This window comes from Vidua chalybeata, chromosome 21, assembly GCF_026979565.1.
Source record: "Vidua chalybeata isolate OUT-0048 chromosome 21, bVidCha1 merged haplotype, whole genome shotgun sequence".
Lineage (NCBI taxonomy): Eukaryota > Metazoa > Chordata > Aves > Passeriformes > Viduidae > Vidua > Vidua chalybeata.
The window spans coordinates 1,417,316-1,429,814 of NC_071550.1; the positions used below are offsets into that span (position 1 = coordinate 1,417,316).

The following is a 12,499-nucleotide window of genomic DNA, read 5'->3' on the forward strand; positions in this document are numbered from 1 at the left end:
AAGCAACATTTGTATGTGTCTTTATTGTGGAAATACATAGAACCATTTTTTGATCAGAGATGAAAGCTTAATCATATGTGATATTTAAATCTCAGCTGGAAAAATAATCCAGTGACAGGACAAGGATATGAAAGTATTGGCTCCTGCAAAGGAGTAGTTTATTGTAATATAAATATGTAGAATATTTGTATCATGTACATTTTCACTTACACAGAACTAAAATTATATTTGCACAAGTAGTTTTGGGTTCTAGGCCATCGTGATGCTTTAAGGCCTGATTTGTTATTGTCAATTGTAATTGTTGATCACTTAGGAGTAAAATCCAGGACAGGATCTGAGCATAAGCTCACCTTTAAGTGCATGAAAAGTTTAACTGAATCAGGGGTTTTTTCCATGCTCTTCCAGTCTGGTTTGAGGCCTTCTCCATAAGTTTTCACAAGCACTACAATCACTCGAGATTTTAGTGAAAGTGTTTTTGAGTATCCTGGTTTCCATTTGCAAAAATGTAGCCTAGAACACTTGGACCTCGAGGTCCAAGAATCCGCCCTGAACATCTTTGATGTGTCAATCCATTTGGGCTGTCTGGTGCTGTCCCTGCTGCTTTTGGTGTGGCAGGAGCTGAGTTCAGCCCGGCATGGGTACCTGTGCCGCCGGGGCGCATCGCAGGCCATGGGGTTTGTCACTGCTTTGGAAAAACAAAGTAAGAAAAACAGCGTTTTGTGAGGTGAGTATGAAGGTAAATCACGTGCTGTCACATGCTCATGCTGCTTTTGCCAGGACATCAGAGGTGTTTCCATGCAGGTGACTTTAATTTAGTCTCCACTTTGCTGCAGCAGCACAGACTCCGCCCGCCGCGGCCGCCGCCCCCAAAGATCCAGCGCTCCTCCAGGCCCGTGAGTAGCTGGGGATTGTTTCACTGCCACAGCTTAACACTGCCTGAGTTACGCTCTTTGTAGCACTACTAAACCCTGGTAGTTTGGATTGTCAAACTCTGCGCAGAAGCCATGTGTGAATTTTGCTCCTAAACTGCCTTCTCTCTGCTGCGGCACAGCCCTGGGACCCGCGGTTGTTCTGCTTTTCTCTGGCGAGCCCTGCAGCTCTCGGGCAGCTCTGCAGGTAACTGGGGCTGCTCTGGCCACGTCTGGTTTGACTTTTGCGGTGGTTTCTTACACACAAAGGCCTGCTAGACTGGCTGGTGGAAGTTTTTAGCCAGTGAGCTTTTGAAGACTTGCACTGAACTCAAATATGAAAGGAAGCAGAAGTCTGAAGACATAATATTTATTCTCTGCAAGTTATGCTTTTAATTAATTTGGGATGCCTAATTCTTCTCCATGTGTGAATAGACTTGAAGAAAGCGAGGTTGATCTTTGGTGGTAGAACATTGGTGCCGTGTTATGGATGACATACACTGGGTAATTCCATGGTGTAAAAGAAGACCCAGCAGGCTGGCCAGAGGAAGGGACTCTTCCATGGAAGAACTGCACAGAAATTACTGGCAGTGCAGTGCCTGTAGTGTTAGGTAGGGAAACCTTATCTCAGCAGTTTTTCCCCAAAACCACTCGCTATAGGACAGTTTTTACCTATGGACTATGCAGGATGACATTAAAACTGGACACCCTGCTGGGTCTGTACCAGATGTTTATTTTTTTTTAAAGGCACAGGCAAGAAGTATCAATTTAGGAGGGCTGTTGGTTTTTGGCACAGCATTGGAAGATATTTTTATGTATTCAGGATTATATTCAGCTTTATGAATATAGTTCCCCCCAAGTCATCTTACTTCTTGCTTCCTTACCCATACACATACATGCATAAGAGAGACAGATATGCAAGTTTTCAAATCTGATCTTGCTAAAACTTGTTAAAATGTGTTTTGGATGAGCAGGTAACTGGTTAACAAGTGCAACTGGGTGTGTGTTTTAACTTTTGATCTCTGGTGCATGTTCCTGTGTGACTTTTCAGTGGCATGTGTTTCTTCTCCTCCGTCTTTTTAACTCTGGGTGTTTAGCTTAATAGAGTCATATTTATGGATTTTTCCCCTGAAGATTTCTGTTTTCTGTGTTTAAAAAATAGCATTGACTATGATTATGTGTGTTCTCTTGAATGCAATGGGCATGGGAGATGTGTTTCACTAGGATCAGACTTTCCATGTGCTGTGGGGTTCCTGTAGTGCTCCCATGCCCTCGTGTTCCACATTTGGCAGGTGTAAGGGGGCATGTTGTGATTCCTCTGAACCAAAGTTGCTGAACTGTATTGTTCAAATGGAGTAATTTATTATGTGGAGGTCTTGTTAAGACTATTTAATCTCCCAGCTGTAGGGTATTAATAGTCCTCACTGTAACATGGTTGGTTCAACTGTCTTTGCTCCCAATGTGATTGATAAAAGGTTGGAAATGTAATAATGAAAGCTCCTGTTGCATTCCTCTGGCTGTGTCAGTAAGTGGAACAGAAAGGCTTCATTCATCAAGGGGAAATTCAAGATAAATGTAAATTATTATAATCAATCCCAAAAATATGCTTGTATCAAATATACATAAATTTGTTGTTGTTCAGAACTGTTATTTGGCTTTTAGTAGTTGCAACACATTTCTGTATGTGTAAATAATACTTCTTGCAGGCTGCTTTTTCCCTCTCAGGCTTGGCAGCTCCTACAGAGGTGGGTATCAGCAAGTGGTTTATCCTGGCCTTGTACACAAGCACTAAAGGGGGTGACCAGGTCCCTCTGCTCTTCCAGCCAGGGCCACAGAATACCAGAATTCCTGAGAAATATTTTATGCTGCAAGGATAAAATGGGCACTAGTGCTTGCAATATGAGTAATTGCTGATAATAAAGCCAAAAACACAGACCAAAGAAAGGTTAAGGAAGCAGAACAGAGATGTTCTTTGCATTCTGCTGCTTTGGAAATAAGTGGTGGTGGTATTATGAAAGAGAGAGGGTTGTTGCTTCTAATTAATGGAGGTCTGTTTGGATTAATAGTGGTTGTTTGGAAACTTTATTCAATTAGAAAAAGTTAAAATATAATAATCATGCATTAAGGTAATGGGGACAGTAATAAGCACATTCAACCCTTCTGTCCTGGAAGTTTACCTTTTTTCTTTTGGCTGTGTGCTCACGTAATTGGATTTCTTTGCTATTTTGCATTTGATAAGCATTTAACCTTGCCTCTGTGGCTATGTGAGACTCAAAATCCAGCGAGGAATTGACTTGATTCCTGGCTTTTCCCTGCAGTTCCCCAGGAACAATGCTCTAAATCCCGCTCAGCTTTGTCACCTTGCACCGCACTGGGCTGGGGGCCCCTGGAGCCACCCCAAACTCTCACCTCTCTCCCTCCTCGGCAGCACACCCACCCGAAAGGTGAAAGTGTTCCCAGCACGCTGACAGGCCAGCTTTACACATCAGCTCCCAGCTCCCATTTAATTAAGCAGCTTTGCTTTCTTCCTCTCTTTCCCTCTCTCCTTCGCGCTCTCCTCTCCCGTTCCTCCTGCCTGTCGCCCCCCTCTCCCGCACTCCTCTCTGCGGTCTCTCCCTGTTTTATCAGCCCTAATGAAGCAGTATTCTTCATCGATCCTGCTGATTGCCAGCCCATTCCTTTTGTTTGTTGGCACCGAGCCATTCTGCTGCGCTCTGACAGCTCAGCTCCTCTAATTAGCTCTGTTGTTCTTTTCCCCATGTTTCACCACGTTGCAAGTTCAGTTGAAGTTGCCACAAACTTAATCCTTCCATTCCTGCCATAAATTCACATTCTTAAGCTGTCTTTATTGTAGAGAGGAGCAGCCTTGTGTGGGGACTGATCTCCAAGACCTTAACATCTGACCTTTTCATAAGCCCTTTTTCCTAAGAAATAGTGGCAATACAACTCTGGATTTCTTCATCATATCTGCTGTGCACCATTTCCTTTGAAATGAAAATTCAATGCAATAATGCTGCTGCTATTTTCTGCATATTAGTGTGTAGGGCAGAAGCACTACACGCAATTTGGTGGCTTTCTCCTGGCAGGAGAATTTGAGGTTTATGTACCTGAGAAGAAAAATTAAAAAAACAAAACCAAAACAAACCTGGAAAGCCCCCCTCCCCCAACAAATTATATTTTTTAAAACTTACATAGTCACTCCAGTGCACTCAGGCTGTAGGCCATGAACAGCTCCTTTCTCTTGCACCTCTTAAGGGAGCACAAGCTCTGGGAGGTCAGGAGCTGAATTGTATTCCCAACTTTATTTGGGTATCTGGGCATTTCTGTTGAGATTCGCATTGAGCTGAGCCAACAGATCCGACTCTTTTTCAGGTAGAGTTGTACTTTCTTAACAAAACACAGGAAGATGGTGTGTACAGTCTGCCCTGATGCTGCAAATTCCCTTGTTTGACTCGCAGGGACAAGTTCAGCACAGGATTCCTCAGCAGTGTAAGCTGGCACATACACAAAGTTTGAGCACAAGTGCTTATTCCTTTCCTTGAAATAAGGCTTGTTTGCTTGTGGAGATCCTGGGCAGAAATCAAGCTGAATTTCCATACATTAGAAGGTGATGGATATGTATGTGAGACTGGATTGGCAGCAGCATCATCTTCCACAGAAAAGCTTTGGATTTTACTTACAGACAACAGAAGTCTGACTTAATACCAGGAGTGATAATGACAATATGGCTGGCGAGGGTTTGTGTTCAGCTGCTGGAAGGAAGCAAATTTTTAATGAAGAATGAGCTGAGTTTTTCATGTTAAAACATTTATCCTAGGTACACATTTTCCAGCACAGCCTTGCACAGAAGTCCTCACCTGAGAGGCTGGGTTCCTGGGAGTGAGTGGCCAGAAGGGTGATGGTGTCAGAGCTGAGCCCCACTGCCAGTGCAATGTCCAGAGCACACGGACATTCCCAGCTTTTCTCTCACCACTGACTGCTCGGGGAAGCTCACTCCTAGGGAATCTTTCTCTGAAATTCAGCAGTACCAAACAGGACAGGGCAAATAGCAGTGACAAGCACGTATGTTTCATTTGCAATTCATTTGCAAGTCGTGGTTCATATGGTTTATACAAACCACATGGCCAGGTGGTTTATATTCATCCTTTAGATTCACTGATGTATCCACACTCGTGTGTAACATTGTTGTGGCACAAAAGCCTGAGCAAGGCCCAGTGGAAGATCCCTGCAGGATACTGGTGGCTCTCCATGTGTTGTCTGTGCCTGCTGTTGGATCAGGGGCAGTGTTTGATGAGATGTCTGTGTGCATGTCACAGGTTCGCCCCCCAAGACCTCATGTGGTTAAGAGGCCCAAGAGCAACATTGGTGTGGAGGGCCGGAGGACCTCAGTTCCCAGCCCAGAACAGTAAGTACTGTGCTGCTCTGCTTCTCTCTGCTTGCATCAGTGTGTTCAGAACTGGGACTCACCAAAGGAGTAATTAAAAAATACTACAGATCAAAGTTAGGCTTTAACTAAGAATTTTTTTTTTTTTTTAATTTTGGAACATTGTAGGGGAAGTGTGAAAAATCAAGTAACCAAAGTTTGCTTATGGAAAAATTGTGGTTTGCCAAGTTACACCTACTGTGATCAGCCTCTTCAGTAAAAGTTTTCAGGTTTTGGAGGTTTGTTAATTTATTTGTTGTTTTGTTTTGCACTTTTCTTTCGAGGAAATTGTCAGTTCCAGCCCTGCAGATGCAGTGTTCTTGCCAGGCTGTAGCTGGAGGGTGCAGAACTGTTTATTTGACAGTGATGGCAGAAGGGGCTGTGTCTGACTCTAGACTGCATTAACAGGATTGTGATGTCTGTGTGAGCTGTGTGGTGAGGGCTTGTAGGGCTTCACTTTGCACAGTACCAACAAATTTATCCCCTTTAGCTGTGCCAGTGAAGGGGGAATGTTCCAAATCATCTGTGCTGCTGCAGCCCACTGCTCCTGGACAAAAGGTGTTGGTTTCCAGTGTCTCACTTGTGCATACCAGTACAGGCATGTTCTGTTGCCTCAGGGAGGCTTTTTCAGGCACTTTCACTAATGTCACTTTTCCAGGGATTTCTGCAAAGACAACAAGGGGTGTGTGTTGCAGATTCCTGACAGTGCCAGAGTGGAGTTAGCAATGGCCCCTCAGGGGTGACCTCGACCAGGGAATGGATGTTCTGAGCTGTGGATGTTCTGAACTTGCCAGCACAGCCCAAACATACTGGAGGGACATCAGTGGGCATCAGTGCATGGATGGCTCTTTCCAGCCACGCCAGGGTAGGGGCATACTCTGGCTGTGGCCTGAACTGAACGGTGATTTCTCCCCTGTACAGGAGTATTTGTCCATTTTACAGTGGAATTTGGTTGCCCTCTTGTGGAGCAGATGCAGCTCCTGCAAAGGGCCATGCTGGCCCTGCACAGAGGTTGTGGGGATTTTTAAACTAAAAGCATTTTCTTAATATTTAATTTGATGACTCACTGCATTTAGGTGGAGGGTAATTGAATCAATTTAACATTTATGTGTGTTCCTATGGAGGATTCTGCATGTTTGGGTTCAAAAGCTGTTGACATTCCAATATTGCTCTCTGCTAAGGTGTATCTTCAATTCCTGCCACTATCAGACTGCAGATAAGCATAAACATGAATAGTAAACATTGTACCAATGCTGGAAATATATTGTATTTTAATTATTTTATTTGGGTCTAGTTTATTGCTGCTAGTTTTAGTGAGTCTTTACAGCTCAGCTGCTTTCACAAAATACAGAATTTTCATTATGTTTCCCACAAACTTTATTTTTTCTGTCCCAGTAAGAAGTAATCTTTGTATAAGTGTTCTGAAATGGAAACAAGAGAAGTGTTGTCTCTTTAAAAAACTCACTCTTTTCTCTCTCTTGGATAACACTAGAATCAGTGAAAACACCATAAAATATATTTTCCCTTGTTTTACCTGGTAGCATTGAAGGTTAGGGAATTTATGTCTTTAGTTACATGAGTTAATTCTTTTTATGTGTGTAAAAGAAGTGCATTGTTTTGGGGATGTCTGTGCTAATTTTCTAATCAGTGTCCAGTTAAAGCACAGGGGATCAGGAGCAGTGACTGCCGAGAGCACCCAGTTGGGATCATGGCTCACATCTCTTGTTAAAGCAGTGTGTTTACACGAGCTGGGGCAGCAGCCCGTGCTGGGACAGGTCACTGCGGCCCTGCGGCAGCCCCGGGGGCTCGGAGAGGAGCTCTGCGGGCCTGGCACCGGGAGTGCCCCAGCGGGCACTGCCCGGGGTTTAGGGTGAGCTCGGTGGGGCAGTGTGGGATGGGCCAGGCTTGCGGGCAGTGCCAGCGGGAACCGGCAATGCCAGCGGGAACCGGGCAGTGCCAGCGGGAACCGGCAATGCCAGCGGGAACCGGGCAGTGCCAGCGGGAACCGGCAATGCCAGCGGGAACCGGGCAGTGCCAGCGGGAACCGGCAATGCCAGCGGGAACCGGGCAGTGCCAGCGGGAACCGGGCAGTGCCAGCGGGAACCGGCAATGCCAGCGGGAACCGGGCAGTGCTAGCGGGAACCGGCAATGCCAGCGGGAACCGGGCAGTGCCAGCGGGAACCGGGCAGTGCCAGCGGGAACCGGGCTCTCAGGGCCCCGCCGCGCAGCCTGGGGGCGGTGAAGGGTTTCCATGGCCTCGGCAAGCCGGGAGCTCTGACACTGAGCGTGCAGGACCTGCAGGAAGGAGTTCCAGCGTGGGTCTGTGCTGTGGTCACAGCTGCCGGGTAATGCCCTCAGTCCCAAGCCTCCTATCTCATAGCGGCAAGAAAAAACCCGTGCATCCAGAGCCCTCATTCTCTGCATTTCACTGGCTAAGAGGGACAAATTCTTTCATTCCCTAGAGCTCTTGTGTAGCTGTTTTTAAAAACCTATGTCAATAAAAAATAATTCTTCTTCAAATCTGCGGAGCCCTTTTTAGGAGAATAATGACAATTCCATACACCCCTTTGTACCACAATCTCAATATTCAGGAAAAAGCGATACCATAAAAAATAAACAAAATTAATTTTCTTATAAGCAGAACATCCTTTAAAATTATTACAGAATTTTCCTTACTAATTCCCATATCCTGCACTCCCATTTTCTATATATTTGTTGCTTCTATCTCAAGTACATTTAGGTGTCAATTAAATTTGAAATATCTACATTTGTCAGCATTTCATTTTTGGCCAGCGTGATGTGCTGCTGGTTTGTCCATGCATCCTGACACATGAAAAAAGCTCCCGAGATGCAGATCTTCCTCATTAAAACGGAGCCCCCGCTCTGCGCTGCTGCCGGCGCCGTGGAGCGCGTCCCGTCCGCGCGGCGCCGGGGCTGACACGGGATTTACCGGAGCGGCTGTGAGCCCCGGGGGCCGCAGTGGCCCCACCTGCTTCCCGTGATACCTGTTACAGGAGAGGGGAAAGAAAGCAATGCACTGCCTTTAACTGGAATAATGCACACTGTGATTTACCACCACTGGCCGGAGCCACTGCCACCTGTTAGAGACTTTTTATTAATTACCTCTAACCCGACTGTGAGTGAACACTCATTGGCTTTTTATTAATTACCTCTAACCCGACTGTGAGTGAACACTCATTGGCAGTGGCAGCTCGGGCCATCTTGGGCTGTTGGTTGCAGCATCCAACTTCTCTTTTCCTGCCCTAATCTTTAAGAACTGATTCTCAGTTAACTGTTGAGGAAAGGAACATATAAACCTTACTTGACAAACTGCATTTCATACCAATCCTTGGACAGCTTAGGTTTTATTCTAGACTGAAGCACTTTCAAATGTGAAAAATAGATACAAGTAGGAACTGGTGCCCTGGAGTCAGCTCCTCTTGTGCATCAGACGAAATGTCTGTAAAGCAGAGAGGGAGATCTAATGTTTGTCAGAGCTCAGAGAGCCTGAGGAGCAGAGCTGTGTGAAGAACAGAGAGGTGCCCAGCTCTGTAGAGAACATGGTGGGGAGAGGGGGTTTCTGTATTGTCCCCTGCACTGTGGGGTGGCTGCAGTCCCTTCCCTTGAGCACCCCACAGCACCCTGCCCTGGGCACAGGGGCTGTGTTCAGTGCCTGGGCAGCAGAGCTCAGCATTCCCTGCCGAGCTCTCTGCTGTGCAGTCAGTTGGGGTCAGGATGATCTGGGTCTCTGGAGCCCCTGGTTTCTCCCCTCAGGAGCTGTCACTGTGACTCGATAACTTCCTTTTCTCTTCCTGTTCCCCAGCCTCGTAAAGCCCATGCGACACTATACAGTCTTCCTCTCTGAGGACTCCTCTGATGATGAATTTCAGCAGGAAGAGGATCCTGTCTCTGGCTTCTCTGAAAACTTTTTCTTCTCTGCTCCTTTCGAATGGTCTATCCTTTACTCTTTTGCTGTGTTCATGCCAGTTTCAAACAGTGGGGTTTGCCTTGCTCAGGGCATGTGCTCCTGTACTGGGATTTTGGAAATGCTCCTGGGGTCTCTGTACAGTGCTTGATGAATGACCAACATTTCTCCTGCTTGTTTGTCTTGATGTTGAGCAGCATGAAAAAGCATCCTCCTGCATGAAACACTGCAGCACCACACAGCCTGTGGGCTTCCATCGACTCGAGCTCTGTGGGATGTCACCCTTCCATTTGTCCTGTGTTCCAACATGCTGCTTGTGCTCCTGTCCAATGTTCTTTCACCATTCATTCTTGTGTGGTGTTACTGTGCTTTTGGGTTGTCCTGTGAGCCATGTTCCAGTGCAGTTACCAGCCTTTTGCAGTGTCGCCTGTTTGATCCCAGCCTGTCTGGTCTGTCAGGTATCACATCCCTGCAGGTGTCCTCTGAGGGCATTGAGTACAATCTGACCATTATACAAGAAGCAGGAAGTTTGTTTGGTCTATTTGTATCCAGCTTTTGATTTTGTAACTTGTACCTTCCCAAGCCTCTGTAACTCTGTCTTGAAAGACGGTGTTGAGCAGCTGGGCCAGAACTGCTCATTGGTGCTGTGGCTGGAGGGTTCTGTCCCTGCCCACGGTGTCTGTGGTAGGGGAAGGAGCACAGCCTGCCCAGGGTGCCCCTGTGAGGTGAGGGGAGCCCTGCCAGCTGTGGGCTCAGCTGCACTAAATCCCTTGCTGCCTATTTGAATGTCCCAATCCCAGCAGGCAGCTCTGAGCTGAGCCCTCACTGAATGTCAGCAGAGGATTTGTTATTTCCTAACCTCACCTGCTTGTGGATTTCTAGAGGATGAAAGGTAGATAAATTGCATGGAGTAGCACTCATTCTTTTAACAATGCAGCCACTGATTTGACCAGAACCTGTAGGAAGAGGGGCCAGGGTACTGTGAGCTGCTGCTTCAGAAATCCACGTGATGCCACATCCAGGCAATTCAGGGTTTGGAGATGGATGATACCCAGTCACAGCTGAGCAGCTGCAGCCTGGCAGCCACAGCTGGGTAACACCAGGCTGGAGAAGGAGGCTGCCAGTGTGACAGAGAGGTCTGCAGTTGCTGAAATCCATTGTGTGCTGCAGACACAGGTTCAGAGGCTGACAGGGAAGAGATCTGACTGCAGGCAGGTGGGATGGGGAGGATCAGTAGGAAAGGGCCAGAAAATGTTCCCACGCTCATGTTTGGCGTGGAGGAGACCAGTTTAGTTTTCAGATATCCCTTGGGGGGTTGCAGTGTGACCCACAGTGATGTGAGACTGAAGCCACTGAGGTTTGTGAGCTCCCTGCCCTGAGGCCATGTGCTGTCACTGTACCTGCAGTGTCCCTGTCCTGCTGCAGGCTCAGTGCCTGCTCTGTGTGTGCTGGGGAGGGAAGCAAGCTGGGCTCTCTGAATTTGCATGATATTGATGTATTATGATAAAATATGGAAAGGGAAGAAGGGTTCTTCCATAGGATGTGTTTTTGCAGGTCTCACAAATATTTTCTTTTAATTGAAAGCTTGTTTAAATGCCACAGTACAACTGGCTGCCAGTCAAGTGCCAATCCCCACAGCCATGTCTGGCACTTGTTGTTATTAATTGGATGCACATCGTGCTGCTGTTCTCTGTACACACACCAAAATGCAAATGTGCTGGTAACATTTTTTGCTGAGGTATGTGCAAGAGAAACATCCTGCAAACTCAGCCTTGGATGGTAATGTAAAGGAGGTGTCTCCATAATGGATTGTGGTGTTTCTTGATAAGATGACACCAATGAAATCATTGGAACCTGCACAGTGTTCCCAATTATTGCAGTTCTGTTGTGTGCTGAGTTAGCTCGAAGCCCGAGGATGTCAGAGCCTGCAAACACGGGGTGCAGAGGCTGTGCCCAGCCTGAGGGGAGCCCAGACAGTCAGCATGGGGAGCTGGTATCCCATTATCCCTGCCCTGCGAGCTCCCTCCTCAGCCTGGCTGTGCCTGCATGACCACAGCTTTCCTCTGAGCACTTCCCACTCGGCTCTTGCCCATCCGAGCACCCTCGGGTGCCAGGTCCCCTTCTGCATGTGCCCCTGCCCTCAGGCACTGCTCACAGCCTGCTCTGCATGGAGGGTTCTCTGAGCTATATTTGCCACTGGGGAGCTCTTTGTAACTCATCCAGCTCCTTAGGAAACTGTGTTCAAAAGAAAGAATTAGAAATACGGTCATGTGCAATGTGGTTTTTGGTTCTGTGCCAGGCCTCAGCCGTACCGGGCGCTGAAGGAGTCGGACAGTGCCGATGGGGAGGACGTGGGCAGCCCAGAGAAAGCGAGAGAGCCGCTGCCCCCGAGCCCTCTGCTCTCCAGCAAGGCCTCAGAAGTCAACCTCCTGGAAGACATCTTCCCCAGCTTGGAAGTAGGAGCCCAGCCCCAGCCCCTCAGCCAGGCCAAGAGCCTGGAGGACCTGCGGACACCCAAGGAGGAGGCAGAGCAGCGCTGCTCCTTTGAATACCAGGTCAGGGGCTTCCTGTGCCCTGGGGGTGGCACAGAGTTCATTCTGAGGATCTTTTTCATATTATTGGGTGGATCATAATCATAATCATTGTCATCATCATCTGTTTTCCAGGGATTTACTTACGTGTTTCAAAATTAATTCCTGAATTAAGAAATGGCTTAAACGGGACTCAGTGATAAGTAACTGTTTGAAGCCTTTGCTTCTGAAGGAGGGGATATTTGCCCTGTTCCTCAGAATCTGTTTGTCCAGTGGCCATCACACACAGTATCTTTGAAGATGATGGTTGGCAGTGAGAATGAATAGTTGATAATTTTCAGGTCCCCTCCAAACTTTTTTTTCTTTTAATCTGGCTATTTTGGTCTAAGCATCATTTGAACAATCCCCCTCTAAAGAAACGAGATTGTCTGTGAAGGACCATTGCTCAGAAAGTGTTAAACTAAAGCAGACTCCAAGATCTTCATCTGACATTAAAGAAGCAAATGTCATTTCTACCTTATAATAATATTGATTTTAGTGTCACATTTAGATATTTCATTTGTCAGCTTATTCCATGCAGCAGTTAAGGCTTCTCAGCTTCTGTGCCTTGGACACAGGTGTGTGCTCCTTACTGGGCTGTGACAGATGCACAACATGTCCCAGCTGAGCAACCCCGTGGTGGCAGAGCTGGAATTGGAGCTGCAGAGTCCTG

At 47.0% G+C, this 12,499-nt stretch overlaps 1 protein-coding gene across 5 annotated transcripts in view; it reads left to right on the forward strand.

The window, feature by feature from the left end:
• Window positions 1-12,499, forward strand: part of DENND1A (DENN domain containing 1A) — a 152,953-nt gene that overhangs the window by 138,748 nt on the left and 1,706 nt on the right. Inside the window, exons 20-22 of one of the 5 annotated variants that reach the window (XM_053962529.1) lie at window positions 5,225-5,313; window positions 9,155-9,283; window positions 11,556-11,811. In XM_053962529.1, coding sequence (XP_053818504.1) covers window positions 5,225-5,313; window positions 9,155-9,283; window positions 11,556-11,811 — 474 coding nt within the window. Of the gene's footprint in view, window positions 1-5,224; window positions 5,314-5,460; window positions 5,577-5,989; window positions 6,333-9,154; window positions 9,284-11,555; window positions 11,812-12,499 lie in introns of those variants that run through there. The other 4 variants (XM_053962530.1, XM_053962533.1, XM_053962532.1 and 1 more) reach the window with 4 other exon arrangements.